Source organism: Aotus nancymaae, unplaced genomic scaffold (assembly GCF_030222135.1).
Source record: "Aotus nancymaae isolate 86718 unplaced genomic scaffold, 86718_ANA_hifiasm-v0.15.2.pri h1tg000007l, whole genome shotgun sequence".
NCBI lineage: Eukaryota > Metazoa > Chordata > Mammalia > Primates > Aotidae > Aotus > Aotus nancymaae.
In genome coordinates this window covers 18564258-18581336 of record NW_026988418.1, presented here as the reverse complement: position 1 = coordinate 18581336, position 17079 = coordinate 18564258, and the positions used below count along the sequence as shown (strand labels likewise).

General features: G+C 37.1%; 1 protein-coding gene across 2 annotated transcripts in view; it reads left to right on the top strand.

Moving 5' to 3' along the window:
• USP24 (ubiquitin specific peptidase 24) overlaps nucleotides 1-17079 on the top strand; it is a 162684-nt gene that overhangs the window by 39713 nt on the left and 105892 nt on the right. The window contains exons 1-5 of one of the 2 annotated variants that reach the window (XM_012442559.3): nucleotides 5252-6155; nucleotides 10191-10356; nucleotides 11865-11932; nucleotides 15378-15521; nucleotides 16210-16332. In XM_012442559.3, the coding sequence (XP_012297982.1) occupies nucleotides 5961-6155; nucleotides 10191-10356; nucleotides 11865-11932; nucleotides 15378-15521; nucleotides 16210-16332 (696 nt within the window). In that variant the 5' untranslated portion in view covers nucleotides 5252-5960. Of the gene's footprint in view, nucleotides 1-5251; nucleotides 6156-10190; nucleotides 10357-11864; nucleotides 11933-15377; nucleotides 15522-16209; nucleotides 16333-17079 lie in introns of those variants that run through there. The other variant, XM_012442560.3, reaches the window with a different exon arrangement.

Below are 17079 nucleotides of genomic sequence, written 5' to 3'. Positions count from 1 at the left end.
TTTTTATTTTCTTCATGGTTGTCCTGGGGATTACAATTAACATCTTACATTTACAGAGAAGTAACCTTTACTCAGGTTCTTTAAATGTTAACATTTTATCACATTTGCTTTATTTCTCTCCCTCTGTATGTATGTTTTTAGATATACAGACATATATAATGTACATGTGTGTATAAAATGTGTATGTGTTTTGTTGTTCCCGAACTTTTTGAAAATGAATTACAGATATCATGCCCCTTTACCGTTATATACTTCCTAAAAATGAGGATATTCCCTTAACCTTAGGATATTTATCAAAACCAGGAAATTAACATTGATCCAGCACTAAGTCCTTTGAAGCCAAAATGTAAAATAAAACACATAATAATTTCTGCTTCAAGATCCAGTCCAGGATACCATGTTGTGTTTGGTTGTCATATTTGTCTGGTCTCCTTGTCTTTCATGACTCTGGCATTTTTTAAGAATAGAGGCTAGACAGTTTTTAGACTGTTTTTTGGCCAGGCACGGTGGCTCACGCCTGTAATCCCAGCGCTTTGGGAGGCCAAGGTGGGCAGATCACTTGTGGTCAGGAGTTCGAGACCAGCCTGGCCAACACGGTGAAACCCTGTCTTAACTAAAAATACAAAAATGAGCTGGGCATGGTGGCATGCACTTGTAATCACAGCTACTTGGGAGGCTGGGGTGTGAGAATCACTTGAACCCAGGAGGTGGAGGCTGCAGTAAGCCAAGATGGTGCCACTGCACTCCAGCCTGGGCTACAAAGCAAGGCTCTGTCTCAAAAAAAATAAAAAGACTGTTTTTCATTTTGGGTTTTCTCATCATTAGATTCAGTTATACATTTTTGGTGGGAATATCAAAGAAGTGAGAATTGTGCCATTCACAGTGCACCATATCAGGAGGCACATAATAAGGATCTCCCCCCTTGCTCTAGATTTAATATCTGCTAGGTACATTTGACAATTTCGTATGTGGTTTGATTTATTAATTTCTGTAGAAATTAATTATAGATATTCCATAATAATGAAATAAACCCACTTCAGATTCAGCCTGAATTGGCTGTCATAACGAAATACTGGAGATTGGGTGGCTTAAACTACAGAAACTTAATTTCTTACAATTGGGGCTAGAAGTCCAAGATCAAGAAGTCATTAGAGTTGGTTTCTGGTTAGGATTCTCTTCTGGGCTGCCTTTTTTCTGTGTCCTCACCTGGCCTTTCCTCTGTGTACTGACAAAGAGGGAGATTTCTGATGTCTCATCCCCTTCTCATAAAGGCACCAGTTGTATTGGATTAGGGCCCTACCCTTGTGACCTCATTTAACCTTGTTTATCTCCTTAAAGGCCCTATCTCCAAATATAGTCACCTTAAGAGTTAGGGCTTCAATAGATGACTTGGATTTGGAGGAGCCGACACAATTCAGTCCTTAACACTGATAATGCTAGAGGGCTTTCGTTTCTTTCACCAAAGAGGCTCTTAGTTTTTATAGCTACTGGTACATTTGATGATTTTATATATGATTTGATGTGTTAACTGTATAGAAATTAATGATAGATACACCATAGTAATGACATATACCCACTTCAGAATCAGCCAGGTGAATTTTTTTGTTTTTGTATGACTTAATTCTACTTTAATCCTAAGTAATATATTTAAGCATTTAACAAGTGTGCAATTTTAAAACTATCCTAAATTTTTTACTCTTTTGAGTCCCATCAGGTTCCTTTAAGTAAAATTGCTTTATTTATAGTTCTTATGAATTAAATGTACTTTGGAAAAGTGTTACACTTTGAAAACTGAATTTTTCCCATGCATTGCGATTCTAAGCCTAATTAATTCATCGTCCTCTCCTTCTACCCTTCCCCAGTTTACATTGTCTTCTATGTTTAATTACCTTCCTGTTTTTTGTTTTATTTTTTTCTCAGTCAGTTACCAACCTTGGCAAGGGTGAGGGGGGAGAAATGTGTTGGATTTCTTTAGATATCATTGCTATGGCATTGAAATTAGTTTTTTTCTGTGTTTTATTATTTCTGCTTTATATTTATGGTCTTTTTCTTCATTGAGGCTAAACATGATTTTTAATGGGATTATTTTATTTTGTAATGATTAAATTATAGAGTAAGTTGTGAGACTATGTCTTTTAAAAAAAAAAAAAAAACCAGTGTAGGTATTAGGCAATTTGGGGTCCAGTTTGCTTTATTACAAATTAACCTGGTGAGAACTGAAGGAAAGTCTAGCAGTTACCTGTTAATGGTTGAAGCTTTATAGGGATTATTTTTCCATTCAACAATATGTGGCTGGGCATGGTGACTCATGCCTGTAATCCCAGCACTTTGGGAGGCAGAGGCGGGCAGATCATGAGGTCAAGAGATTGAGACCATCCTGGCCAACATGGTGAAACCCCATTTCTACTAAAAATACAAAAATTAGCCAGGCAGGGCAGTGCCTGCCTGTAATCCCAGCTACTCGGGAGGCTCAGGCAGGAGAACTACTTGAACCTGGGAGGCAGAGGTTGCAGTGAGCTGAGATCACACCACTGCACTCCAGCCTGGCGACTGAGCGAGACTCTGTCTCAAGAAAAACCAAAAAACCCAGTATTTATTAGATACCTACGTTATGCTAGGTACAGCTTCTAGAGATACAGAGGTGGCCAAAAATAGACAGGGTCCATTCCCTTAGGCAGCTTGGTCTAGTGAGGAGCAAACATAAATCACAGATAAATGCAAAATTACACTGTAAATAGTGCTGTGAAGGAGACGTTGAGGATGGGAAGGGTATATATTAACTGGAGGAATTTGTCTAGCTTAGAAATTCTGGAAAGGCTTCCCTGAAAGAATTAAAGATGTGTAGGAGTTAAATAGGTTAAAGAGGACAGAAAGATGAGTTCAGGAATAGTGGCATAAAGCAACCATTTATTGTGCCCATAGATTCTATTGGGAAGGCATTCATACAGCAGTTTACCTCAGCTGGAAGACTAAGGCTGGGGATGACTTCATGGCTGGAGGCTGGATTCATCTGAAGGCTTCTTCTCTGGCCTTCAGCAGCTGGCTGTCCAGGGAGGCCTTAGTGAGACTGTTGGACAGAATGCCTCTCCTTCTACAGGTGATCACAGTTCCTCATCAACAAAAGAACAAGGCCTGATGGAGAACGAGTGCATTCCAATAACAGATTTAGGCTTCAGAAAGTGGATAATAAGGAACTTTAGTGAGCTAAAAGAACGTGTTCTAGCTCAGTGTAAAGAAACTAAGAACTTTGAAAAAAGGTTTGACGAAATGCTAACAAGAATTGACAACTTAGAGAGGAATATAAGTGAATTAATGGAACTGAAGAACACAATACCAGAACTCCGCGAAGGTTTTAATTGTCGAATTGATCAAGCAGAAGAAAGGATATCAGAGGTCGAAGACCAACTTAATGAAATGAAACGAGAAGACAAGATTAGAGAAGAAAGAGTAAAAAGGAATGAACAAAATCTCCAAGAAATATGGGACTATGTGAAAAGACCTAATTTATGATTGATAGGTATACCTGAATGTCATGAAGAGGATGAATCCAAGTTGGAAAATATTCTTCAGGATATTATTCAGAAAACTTTCCTAATCTAGTAAGGCAGGACAATACTCAACTCCAGCTAATCCAGAGAACACCACAAAGATATTCCTCAAGTAGAGCAACTCCAAGACACATAATCACTAGATTCACTAGGGTTGAAATAAAGGAGAAAATTCTAAGGGCAGCTAGAGAGAAAGGTCACATTACCCATAAAGGGAAGCCTATCAGACTCACAGCAGACCTCTCACCAGAAATTCTACAAACTAGAAGAGAGTGGGGGTCAATATTCAATATCCTTAAAGAAAAGAATTTTCAACCCAGAATCTCATATCCTGCCAAACTAATCTTCATAAGCGAAGGAAAAAGAAAATTTTTCGCGAACAAGCAAGCACTCAGATTTCATCACCACCAGGCCTGCTTTACAAGAGCTTCTGAAAGAACCACTACAAACAGAAAGGAACAACCAGTATCAGTCATCCCAAAAACTTACCAAAACTTAAAGAGTATCTCTATAATGAAGAATCTACATCAACTAATAGGCAAAATAGCCAGCTAGCATTAAATGACAATATTGAACTCACAAATATCAATATTAATTCTAAATTTAAATGGATTAAATGCCCCAATCAAAGACACAGACAGGTAAATTGAGAAAAAAGTCAAAACCCATCAGTACACTGTATCTAGATCTATTTCACAAGCAACGACATACAAAGACTCAAAACAAAGGGATGGAGGAAGATTCACCAATTAAATGGAGAGAGAAAACAAAAAAAAAAACAGGAATTGTAACTTTTGTCTCTCACAAAATAGACTTTAATAGTAACAAAGACTAAAAGAAACAAAGAAGGACGTTACATAATGGTAAAAGGATCAATGCAACAACAGGAGTTAGTGATTATAAATTTATATGCACCCAATACAGGAACACCCAGATACATAAGACAAGTTCTTGATGACTTATAAAGAGACCTGGACTCCCGCACAATAATAGCGGGAGATTTTGACACCACATTGTTAATATTCGACGGATCGATGACATAGAAAATTAGTAGGGACATCTATGATTTGAACTTGGACCTGGAATAAGTAAACTTAGTGAATATTTATAGAATTCTCTACCCCAGGTCCACAGAACATACATTTTTCTCAGTATCATATTACACCTATTTTGAAAGTGACTACATAACTGGAAGTAAATCACTCTTCAGCATTTGCATAGCATTTCACAGACTTAAATGAAATATTGGTTGGCTGTTTGTTTGTTATTTTCTTCCCTTATTCCTTCCTGTCTCCGTTGTTAAGCACAATTATCGGCATAAAAGAGGTTTTTAATACCTATTTTTAGATTGCATTCCAGCCCGGGCCATAGAGCAAGAATCCTGTTCTCTCTCCCCCTTTTTCTTTCTCTTTCTTTCTCTCATAAAAAAAAAAAAAAGAGAGAGACTGTTGGACAGAACACCCATACGGGACCTCTGCATTTAGCCTGGGTTCCCTCAGGACATGGTGTCCACGTTGCAGGAGAGAGTGTCCCAAGAGAGAGCCAGGAGGAAGCTGTATCGCCTTTCATGACCCAGGCTTAGATGTGTCTGTTTCTGCCATATTCTGTTCACCAAGGCATGCACACACATAGTTCCACCCTCGTTCAGATCCAGGGGAAGTAAATGCCACTTTATGATGAAGAGTGACAAGGTTCTGGAAGAGTATGGGGGGCCAGAAATACTGCTGTGGCCTTTTAGGAAAATAGTCTGATACAGGGAGCTTTATGCTGGACCATAAAAGCTAAATCCCAGAGAAATGATCTGGAGTGCAGAAAGGTGGAGACAGAGAGTTAGAGGCTAGACTATTCAAGGCCTTGTAAAATATTTTAAACATGATTTGGGCTTCTCTTAAGAACAAAAGGAAGCCATGAAGATTTTAAAGTTAACGTCAGATTAGTGCTTTATGAAGATCAGTGTGGAAAGTAAATGTGTTTATGAGGTAGAGGGAGACCAGGCAGGAAGCTGGTGAAGTAATCTAGGCATAAACCAGGGCTAGTTGGTAGCTGTGGAGATAGACAGAAGTAGGAGGAATTGGAGAGAAATGTATAGGTTCCAATCACCAGGTCCTGGGGATGGGGATGGGAGAACAAAGTATCTAGAATGATCCCCTGGCTTCTGGCTATGCTACTAGATGAATCTGGTGCCATTCACTGGGATGAAGAACACGAGAAGTGGACCAGGATTTATGGGGGAAAGATCATGAATTTGGTTTGGGACAAACATTGAATTAGAGAAGATGTCAAGCAGGCAGTTTCATTTGTGGGCCTGAAGCTCATAGGAGAGGTCTAAGCTGGAGATAGAAATGTATGAGGCATCTACAGATAGGATGTAATTGAGGTTTGGAGTGTGAATGCGGTCAACCAGGGAAATAGATGGGAACAAAAAGAGAAGAGGGCTTAACACTGGGGTCTGAGGAACTCAAATATTTTGTGACTAGGAAGAAGAAGGTGTACCAGAAGAGGAGACAGACTGGAACAGCCAGACTCATGGGAGGAGAACAGAGAGTGTGCTGTTCTAGGAGGCAGGGAAGAGAAGCCAGCATTTCAAGAGGAGGCAGTGGGCAGAAGGTCAGATACTCCTAAGAGGTAAAGTTAGGACTGAGACATAATTGGATTTAGTGAAATAAAGTTCAGTGGTGACCTTCATAGTAGCCATTTTGGAGAATAGGGATTCTGAAATGAAGATTCATGTATTGTCAGGAATGAATCCTGACAGTATGTGTGGTGTGGAGATGAAGATGGCAAATATAGATACCTCTTTGAAGAATTAATCCCCTCAATGAGAAAAGAGAGGTGAAAACAGGAGGGCCGTTGATGAAGGCGACTTTGATATTTTATCATGAGAAATGGACAGTTTATTATTATTACTATTATTATTTTTATTTTTAGAGAGAGAGAGAGAGAGAGACAGGGTCTCACCGTGTTGCCCAGGTTGGTCTTGAACTTCTGAGCTCAAGTGATCCTCCTGCTTTGGCCTCCCAAAGTGCTAGGATTACAGGCATGAGCTGTCTCGCCCTGTCTGTACAGTTCATTTTTTTTCCTACATTCATCGGTTTATTTTTAATTTTTTTATTGCATTTTAGGTTTGGGGGTACATGTGAAGAACATGCAAGATTGTTGCATAGGTACACACATGGAAGTGTGATTTGCTGCCTTCCTCCCCATCACCTATATCTGGCATTGCTCCCCATGCTGTCTCTCCCCAACTCCCCAGCCCCCACTGTCCCTCCCCTATTTCCCCCCGACAGACCCCAGTGTGTGATGCTCTCCTCCCTGTGTCCATGTGTTCTCATTGTTCACCACCCACCTATGAGTCAAAACATGCGGTGTTTGATTTTCTGTTCTTGTGTCAGTTTGCTGAGAATGATGGTTTCCAGGTTCATCCATGTCCCTACAAAGTACACGAACTCATCGTTTTTGATGACTGCATAATATTCCATGGTGTATATGTGCCACATTTTCCCTGTCCAGTCTATCATCAGTGGGCATTTGGGTTGGTTCCAGGTCTTTGCTATTGTAAACAGTGCTGCAATGAACATTCGTGTGCCTGTGTCCTTATAGTAGAACAATTTATAATCCTTTGGATATATAGACAGTAATGGGATTGCTGGGTCAAATGGAATTTCTATTTCTAGAAATTCCTTGAGGAATCACCACTCTGTCTTCCACAATGGTTGAACTAATTTACACTCCCACCAACAGTGTAAAAGTGTTCTTATTTCTCCACATCCTCTCCAGCATCTGTTGTCTCCAGATGTTTTAATGATCGCCATTCTAACTGGCGTGAGATGGTATCTCAATGTAGTTTTGATTTGCATTTCTCTAATGACCAGTGATGATGAGCATTTTTTCATGTTTGTTGGCCTCATGTATGTCTTCTTTTGTAAAGTGTCTGTCCATATCCTTCGCCCACTTTTGAATGGGCTTGTTTGTTTTTTTATTGTAAATCTGTTTTAGTTCTTTGTAGATTCTGGATATCAGCCCTTTGTCAGATGGGTAGATTGCAAAAATTTTTTCCCATTCTGTTGGTTGCCGATTCACTCTAATGACTGTTTCTTTTGCTGTGCAGAAGCTGTGGAATTTGATTAGGTCCCATTTGTCTATTTTGGCTTTTGTTGCCAGTGCTTTTGGTGTTTTGGTCATGAAGTCCTTGCCTACGCCTATGTCCTGAATGGTTTTGCCTAGATTTTCTTCTAGGGTTTTTATAGTGATAGGCCTTATGTTTAAGTCTTTAATCCATCTGGAGTTAATTTTAGTGTAAGGTGTCAGGAAGGGGCCCAGTTTCTGCTTTCTGCACATGGCTAGCCAGTTTTCCCAACACCATTTATTAAACAGGGACTCCTTTCCCCATTGCTTGTTTTTGTCAGGTTTGTCAAAGATTGGATGGTTGTAGATGTGTTTTGTTGCCTCCAAGGCCTCTGTTCTGTTCCATTGGTTTTTATCTCTGTTTTGGTACCAGTACCATGCTGTTTTGATTACTGTAGCCTTGTCATATAGTTTTGAAGTCCAGTAGTGTGATGCCTCCCGCTTTGTTCTTTTTGCTTAGAATTGACTTGGCTATGTGGGCTCTCTTTTGGTTCCATATGAAGTTTAAGGTGGTTTTTTCCAGTTCTGTGAAGAAGGTCATTGGTAGCTTGATGGGGATAACGTGGAATCTGTAAATTACTTTGGGCAGTATGACCATTTTCACAATATTGATTCTTCCTAACCCTGAGCATGGAATATTTCTCCATCTGTTTGTATCCTCTCTTATTTCATTAAGCAGTTGTTTGTAGTTCTCCTTGAAGAGGTCCTTTACGTTCCTTGTTAGTTGTATTCCTAGGTATTTTATTCTCTTTGTAGCAATTGTGAATGGCAGTTCGTTCTTGATTCGGCTCTCTTTAAGTCTGTTATTGGTGTTTAGGAATGCTTGTGATTTTTGCACATTGATTTTGTATCCTGAGACTTTGATGAAGTTGCTTATCAGTTTCAGGAGATTTTGGGCTGAGATGATGGGGTCTTCTAGATATACAATCATGTTGTCTGCAAATAGAGACAATTTGACTTCCTCCTTTCCTACTTGAATACCCTTTATTTCTTTTTCTTGCCCAATTGCTCTGGCTAGAACTTCCAGTACTATATTGAATAGGAGTGGTGAGAGAGGGCATCCTTTTCTAGTGCCAGATTTCAAAGGGAATGCTTCCAGTTTTTGCCCATTCAGTATGATATTGGCTGTTGGTTTGTCGTAAATAGCTTTTATTATTTTGAGATATGTTCTGTCAATACCTAGTTTATTGAGGGTTTTTAGCATAAAGGGCTGTTGAATTTTGTCAAAGGTCTTCTCTGCATCAATTGAAATAATCATGTGGTTTTTTTCTTTGGTTCTGTTTATGTGGTGAATTACGTTTATAGACTGGTGTATATTGAACCAGCCTTGCATCCCTGGGACGAAGCCTACTTAATCATGGGGAATAAGCTTTTTGATCTGCTGTTGCAATCGGTTTGCCAGTATTTTATTGAAGATTTTTGCATCTATGTTCATCATGGTTATTGGCCTGAAGTTTTCTTTTCTTGCTGAGTCTCTGCCGGGTTTTGGTATCAGGATGATGTTGGTCTCATAAAATGATTTGAGAAGGATTCCCTCTTTTTGTATTGTTTGGAATAGTTTCAGAAGGAGTGGTACCAGCTCCTCTTTGTATGTCTGGTAGAATTCGGCTGTGAACCCTTCTGGACCTGGGCTTTTTTTGGGTGGTAGGCTCTTAATTGCTGCCTCAACTTCAGACCTTGTTATTGGTCTATTTAGGGTTTCAACTTCTTCCTGGTTTAGGCTTGGGAGGATGCAAGTGTCCACGAATTTATCCATTTCTTCCAGGTTTGCTAGTTTATGTGCATAGAGTTGTTTAAAAGAACAGAAATCATAACAGTCTTTCAGACCACAGTGGAATCAAGTTAGAACTCAGAATTCAGAAACTAACTCAGAACCGTACAGCTTCATGGAAACTGAACAACTGGCTCTTGAATGTTGACTGGATAAACAATGAAATGAAGGCAGAAATAAAGATGTTCTTTGAAACCAACGAGAACGAAGACACAACATACCAGAATCTCTCAGTCATATTTAAAGCAGTCTCTAAAGGAAAATATATAGCAATAAATGCCCACATGAGAAGAAAGGAGAGATCTAAAATCGACACCCTATTGTCAAAATTGAAAGAGCTAGAGGAGCAAGATAAAAAAAACTCAAAACCTAGCAGAAGACAAGAAATAACTAAGATCAGAGCAGAACTGAAGGAGATAGAGACACAAAAAACCCTTCAAAAAATCAATAAATCCAGGAGCTGGTTTTTCGAAAAGATCAACAAAATAGACCACTGTACGGTTCATTTTTAAAGAAAGAGATGAGGTCACCTTCTGAGAGAGCAAGTAGGGTTGCCAGAATGATAAAAGTTGAGAATATTTGAGATATTATTGGTGAAAGATGTGATTATAAGAAAGAAAGGTAGAATCCACACTATTGGTGTTAATAGCTACCATTGATTAAGTATCTGCTCTGTGTTACATATGAAATTTTTAGAGTAATCACTAATTAGTTTATTTGCTTTTTATCTTATCCCTTTTTGTCAGAAGAATGATGAAAATGGAAACTGCTCAGGGGAAGGAATTGAATTCCCTACAACAAATTTATATGAACTGGAAAGCCGTGTTTTGACTGATCATTGGTCCATCCCTTACAAGCGAGAAGAATCACTAGGCAAGTGCCTGTTGGCATCTACCTACCTAGCAAGACTTGGTAAGTTTTCAGACATGAGAACATTTGTTTGTGGACGTTTGTTTCATAGAAGGCCTGAGTTTAATCTTAGCCTTTGTTGTTGCCTAGCTGTATGATATTGGACAGATCATTTATTCTCTTAGTCTTTACTTAACTCCTGCAGAAGAAAGGCTTTGAACTAAATTAACTGTTTGCTTCTACCTTTGATAGAGTATAAGATTATTTAAAATATAATTGAAAAGCTTAATGGAAATTGAAATTAACTTTTTCTACAGAAGCTTGGAGCCATTTAAATTAAGGCTTAATTCAATAGCTTTTCTTTTTTAAGAGAAGAAAGTAATATTTAACCAATTTGTTGTGCTTATTAAGTGCTCGACATTGTTTTAAGCTTTAAAAATATTAAGCTAGTAGAATAGTAAAATATCATTAGGTTGGAAGAATGGGTGTCAATACAAACACCTGTACTAAAAAAGAGAAAATAACTTATTTTTCATAAGTGAATTCAGTTATGAATAGGGCCACTGTTCTGTGGAATTTTTTTCTTATTAAGAGTATGCATAGTTTACTCCTATGAATAAATGCAAGATATATCAAAAGGAAATATTTTGACTAGGTTTAGATTTAACCCTAATATCCTTTTATGGTGTATTTCTGATTGGCTTCTCAGCAGTAGCATTTATTGAGCGCCTGTTAGGATCTAGGTACTATGTTAAGCAGTGTGCCTGAAAAAAAAAGAAAGTATGTTTAGCAGTATTCCCAATGATAAGCAAAATCCATTACTGAGTTTAATAAAGAAATGTGCTTTGTCCAAAAGATGATTTTACAGGGAATTAAATTGGTATTTATCACTTACTATGTGAATTGTGCCAGACACAAATCTGAGTAACGGAGTTCATTGGTTTGTTTTAAGGAAGAAGAGTGACTTCGGCATTTATTGCAAATATTTGTGTGTGGGTTTTTTTTTGTTTGCTTTTTGGTTTTTGAGACAGGGTTGCTCAGGCTGTGGTGCAGTGACACAATCATGGCTCACTGCGGCCTGAACCTCTCAGACTCAAGTGATCCTCCCACGTTAGCCTCCCAAGTAGCTGAGACAACAAGCAAGCACCATCACACCTGGCTTTTTATTTTCTGTAGAGACAGGGTTTCACTATGTTGCCCAGGCTGGTCTCAAACCCTTGGGCTCAAGTGATCCTCTTGCCTTGGCCTCTCAAAGTTCTGGGATTAGAAAATATTTATGTTCCTATAGAACTTTTTAGGGAAATAATAATGGCTAGTAAGTAGCGGCTGTTGGTGTTTTATTAGCTATTTAATCAGACTGTTGAAGTTACTCTGACATAGAAACACAAGTTTAATCTAATGCCTTGGTTGTTTCTCAGCCTTTTCTTCATCAAAGATATATATTCTACTTTTAATAATTTCTTAAGAATTAAGGTTGCTATGACATAATTCTGTATTTATGAATTTAGAATGATGTATATGATTTTTACAAACTACCAAAGATCTGAATAAAATATTTTTATTTTGCTAAGGTCTTTCTGAGTCTGATGAGAATTGTAAAAGATTTATGGATAGGTGTATGCCTGAAGCATTTAAAAAGGTAAGAAGAATGAGCTGATGTGATTTTGGTTTGTGGGGGTGGGGTAAGGAAGAGAAGCTTTTTGTTGTAATTTTAGTTTTTATGTCTAAGACCAGTTTATGAATCTTGTTCAACTGAGGAATCCTCTAATATGAAAAAAGGAGCTCTGAATTTGGGGCTTATGAATGATTTACTTCTTTTATATTGTCTGCATGTATCTCTGATTAAATACAACTTTTATTAATAATAAATACTTCCTACTATTTAATTGCTAAAGAATAGGTTAAGACTTAATTTATACTGGGATATTGCACATATTAGTAAACAAAGACTTGTGGCACATAGAAATACAGTACACACTTATCAAAATATGAGCCGCTTTCAGTGCGTGAGACAGGAGAAGACATTTTAAACTACTAAAAGATTGACTAGGTACTCTCACTGCCAAAATAGCATGCATATGGCAGCATCTCTTCTGAGCCAGAGTGATATGCTTGCTCCCATTCAGGTCACATGTCTTAGAAAGCAGTGTTTCTTAACAATGGGAATAGGAGATCACAAGAATTGTGTTTCTAAAAGCAGACTGAATCAGCCTCCCTTTTTAGCAGATGAGTTGAATCCTCATAAGAGCAAGGACCGTGTCTGTTAAGATACTGCTATTTTCCCCCAACATGTAACTAAGTGCCCAGCTCATAGAAAGAGCTCAGAAAAGGATGAATGAATGATTATTTTGCTGACTTAACTTCTGGATTTTGACATCCATTTTTGTCCAGTATACAAATAAGTCACTAGAACTACAGATGGGTAATGCTTGTATTTATCTTAAGATGCAGAAAAGCAAACAGTTCATTTGCAAATTGTTATTCCCAGCTGCATTTTGGTAGACAGAGTCTCCTTTGATTCGAGCCTTTAAAAATAATAAAATTAATTTTATAAGCAAAATGGCTTCACATTTGAAAAAAGGGAGAAATCTTTTCAAGTTGTCATTCGGCAGAGATTATATGAAATCAAGATTTATCTCTATTTTAGATTAGCTCATCTATCAATTATAGTTTAAAATAATTTTAAACTTTTAAGAATTATAGCAGCTTTTAAAAAAATGCAAAATTGACTAAGCATAGTGCTTCACACTATAATCCCAGGACTTTAGGAGGCCAAAGTGGGAGGACATCTTGAGGCCAGGAGTTTAAGATCAGCCTAGGCAACATAGTGAGACCCCTGTCTCTACAAAATTTTAAAAAAAGTAAAATAAAAATAGCAAAATTGTTATAATGTAACATACTATGGCACATATCACAGTAGATTTATAAACTTAAAATGAAAAATGTATTCAGAGTTGTGGAAAAGGACTTACTCGTCTAAGGAAAGGTTGAGGATCTCCAGATCCAGAAATCCCTGTATCCAGTCCATTCACCAGCAGGTTGCACTTTTGGAGTATAATACTCTAACTCTCTGCAGAGATACTTAAGAAAACTGTTTTGTCTCATGCCCTCAGCTGTTAGTAGCAGTATAATAAATGGTCACATGGTTGGTTGTTTTTCTGTAAAACTGTGAGTACAAAGGTATCCTGCCTTATGTTACTCAGTTTGCACTTTAGAGCTGTTAAAAAGGTTCTCCTTCCTGTCAATTAGGCATACTTTCTTTTATTAAATCAGAAGAGCTACAGAGTTCTGTGTGCCTTTAGGCTTGTCTGCCAGAAAACTCAGAAGGATTTTATATAATTGGTACTACTTCCCTAGCTCTGTTTCCTGGTTCAGTGACCATCCCTCTCCCCAGTTCTCCAGGCTTTTCTCATAAGCTGCCTCACATTTTCTTTTCGAAGTAAGGGTATGAATAATATATAATTGCATGAATAAGGTGCACAAAGGAGCTTGTTGTCATTTCCACCTTCTTCACCTTTTACCTTCAGGCTAGCCTGGATATTTTACTAGTATATTCAGGCAGAAAAGATAATTTAGGTTTGGCCTTAATGCATGGTTATGTTTAAACCTTGTGTGCATCTTCCCCACAAGGTACTGCCTGCCTTTCCCTATCAGGAATCTTCTAGAATGTAGACAGAATTGTATTTTCAAAGTGAAAAATGGGCAAATGGAATGACTCCAGAGGGATTGGCGCTTAATCCACATACATTTTTGTTTTGTAATCAGTTGAAGTTTCTCAAATGTTAATCTCTGCTTTGTTTTGCTTCATAATTTAATTTTTAAGTATAGGAGGGATATGTAGTCAGGAAAAAAATCTGCAAAAATAGTAGCTCGTTGGTTTATATAAAATCAATCTTACGACTTTTGCTAATTTGAGCAAATACTGTGGCTAATTAGTATTTAGAAAATCTGGAACTGAGGTTTTTCTCTGCAGCTATTACAGTTTGGGCTCTTCCAGCCTACTCTTTTTAAAGAGATTCTCAGTGAGGCCAAGATGAAATTTTTGTTACATAGTATTTTCCCTTTGAAAAATCTTACAAAAACATGAAACCACCACATCAATTTAAGTGAAATCCTTTGATTTCTCATTTTTTGTACTGGTACTTGTTCTACGCTTCCCCAAAGACCAGAAGACATCCAATTTCTCTACATTTTAAGGAATCTAAGAAGCTATCTAGTTATAAGATTTGTACCATTGTTTTACATTTGATGTTTATATTTAAGAGACATAGCTACAAAGTAAACAGTTGAATGTCTTAAGACTTAGAGCTATTTTAGATTTGCTCAAACATTTCAAAAATTGAATATTATTTTGTACATGCTAAAAAGGAAAACGTAAGCAAAATAAACTGTGAAGGTGTTTCTAAGATTTTTCTTTTTCACATTCTGAGTCTTGCTGTCATCTAGTCAACAGGTAGAAAAAAATGTTATCCTATTTCTGAGATGTTAAAAAATGTTCAAAGGATATGTTTGTTAGAATCCATGCAATACAGCATTCATTTCTTAGGTTCCAGAAATGTTAATATGGGCAGCCAGTCGTCAAGATATATTAATAATGCCTTACCATTTATAAAATGCTTGCATGTTTGTTGTATCTTTTAGTCCTCATAACATTTGTGTGAAGTGGATAGGAATTATGCCTCTTTAGAGATGAGAGAACCGAGTCTTTGAGAACTCATGTAGATTTTTTCGGGCCACACAGCTAGAAAACAGTAATACTGGAATTGATCTCAGGTTTTTACTTTGCTCTGTACCACTTGACCTCCCCTAGTAATTATGAAAAGTAGAGGACCAAATAAAGTTTTTCTTTTAAACAAAGTGCTTTAGTGCAAGATAATTAAAATTCAAAAGCCAAACTCTGTATTGACTTCGAAATAAATGGGCAAGTAGATGAACTACAGCTGTGGGTCTTTTAAAATCCAATCATCTGCATTGAAAAAGTATTTTCATCATAATCTCTCAATTATTTGAGATGGACCTGGTAAACTGTAGATATATTTTCTTTTTTCAAGTGAGACTCTAGACTATCCTTTATGTTTTCATAGCTCCTGACGTCAAGTGCTGTTCACAAGTGGGGTACTGAAATTCATGAAGGAATCTACAACATGCTGATGCTATTAATAGAGCTGGTTGCAGAGAGAATAAAACAAGATCCAATTCCCATTGGTCTCTTGGGTGTGCTTACAATGGTATAGTATTTCTAAAATGAAGTACTTTATGTTTTAATTTTGTTTAAAATACTTGCTGTTCTCTGACTGGTAATTAATAATGAGTCATAATGATTTTATCATTAAGGATATTAGGATACTTTGTCTTTATTTTAAAAGCAGAGCAACCATCTTGTGTTCTCAGTTTGTAGGAAGTACTTTCCTAATTTTAATGAGTTTTTCAACTTGTAGAATGATTAAATGCCTTTCCCTTATCTCTTCCTGATTATTCATTCTTAAGTACTTTCATATGCAGTGTTCATGTAGATGTAGTTTGGTTTCTGGCCTTTCCCCCCAACAGGTAACAGCAGCTGCATGAAGAAGGGACCCTCATATTTTCCCCTCCTGACTTCTGCCTTCAGTGCCTCTGTTGCTCATCTTGTCCCTAGTAGCCCTAGCACACCTGGGACATTGGCGTCACAGCGCCTTGAGTCAGACCTCATCCTGTTACCACCTCCTCTTCCCTCACAGGGAACACTGAACAGGACAGGAGAACAGCACATTAGTTTTCAGCGCCTCTGCACTAGCTAAGACATATGCTTTCTGTGTATTCTTGAAAGAGTCCATTAATGAGGGGAGTCCAAGGCAATATTTTTATCTTTTTTTCTCATGCTAATATGTGTTGCTATAGAAATAGATAATAATGTTTCTCTGTTCTCTTTGAATCTAGGCTTTCAATCCTGATAATGAATACCATTTTAAAAACAGAATGAAAGTGTCTCAAAGGAATTGGGCAGAAGTGTTTGGAGAGGGAAATATGTTTGCTGTTTCACCTGTATCGACTTTCCAAAAGGTAAACATAGTTTAGTTTCATCTTTTTATAGAAAAATCTATTGAAAAAGATTTTTTTGTGCTATAAAAATGACAATTTATATGGAAGGATTAAAACAGTCTCAAAAATGACAAATATCCCATCTGGCTTATAAAATCGCCTACATTTTTTTTTTCAGATAGTGCATAATTTTTCTATAGCTCTTAACTAATATGAAGATTTTATAGGTTTGAAATGATGTTTAGTGAAATGAGAAATATCTTTAGTGTCATGTATCAGGTTATTAGAACCCCAATTTAGTTGATGTTCCAGTTTCTTAGATTTCAGAGACTAGAGCATTTGAAATGATTAATAAATGATTAATTGTACCTATAAAAAATAATCCAGTAATCTCATATATAGTTTTCTTTTAAACTTTATATGCATTAAAACTTTTGCTTTTTCAGGCCTAGAACCAATATATTTTATATTCAAAAGACTACAGTCTGCAATAACAGTATACTCACAAGAATTGCATAATCTAAACAATTCTTTAGTTAAAACACTGTTTGGTTTGAGAAACAGTTGAAAGAAATTGAGTTTAATCAATAGAAAACTTGTCCACTGCTTTAGTGGAAGCAGTGGTTTAGGTCAACAATTGTTTATTTAACATTTACTATGTGTCTAGCATTATTCTAAGTTTGAGATATAAGCATAAGTACACAGTCCTGTCTTAATATAAATAGTAATAATATGTGATTACTAGCTTGTAGTATAGTGGAGGAAATA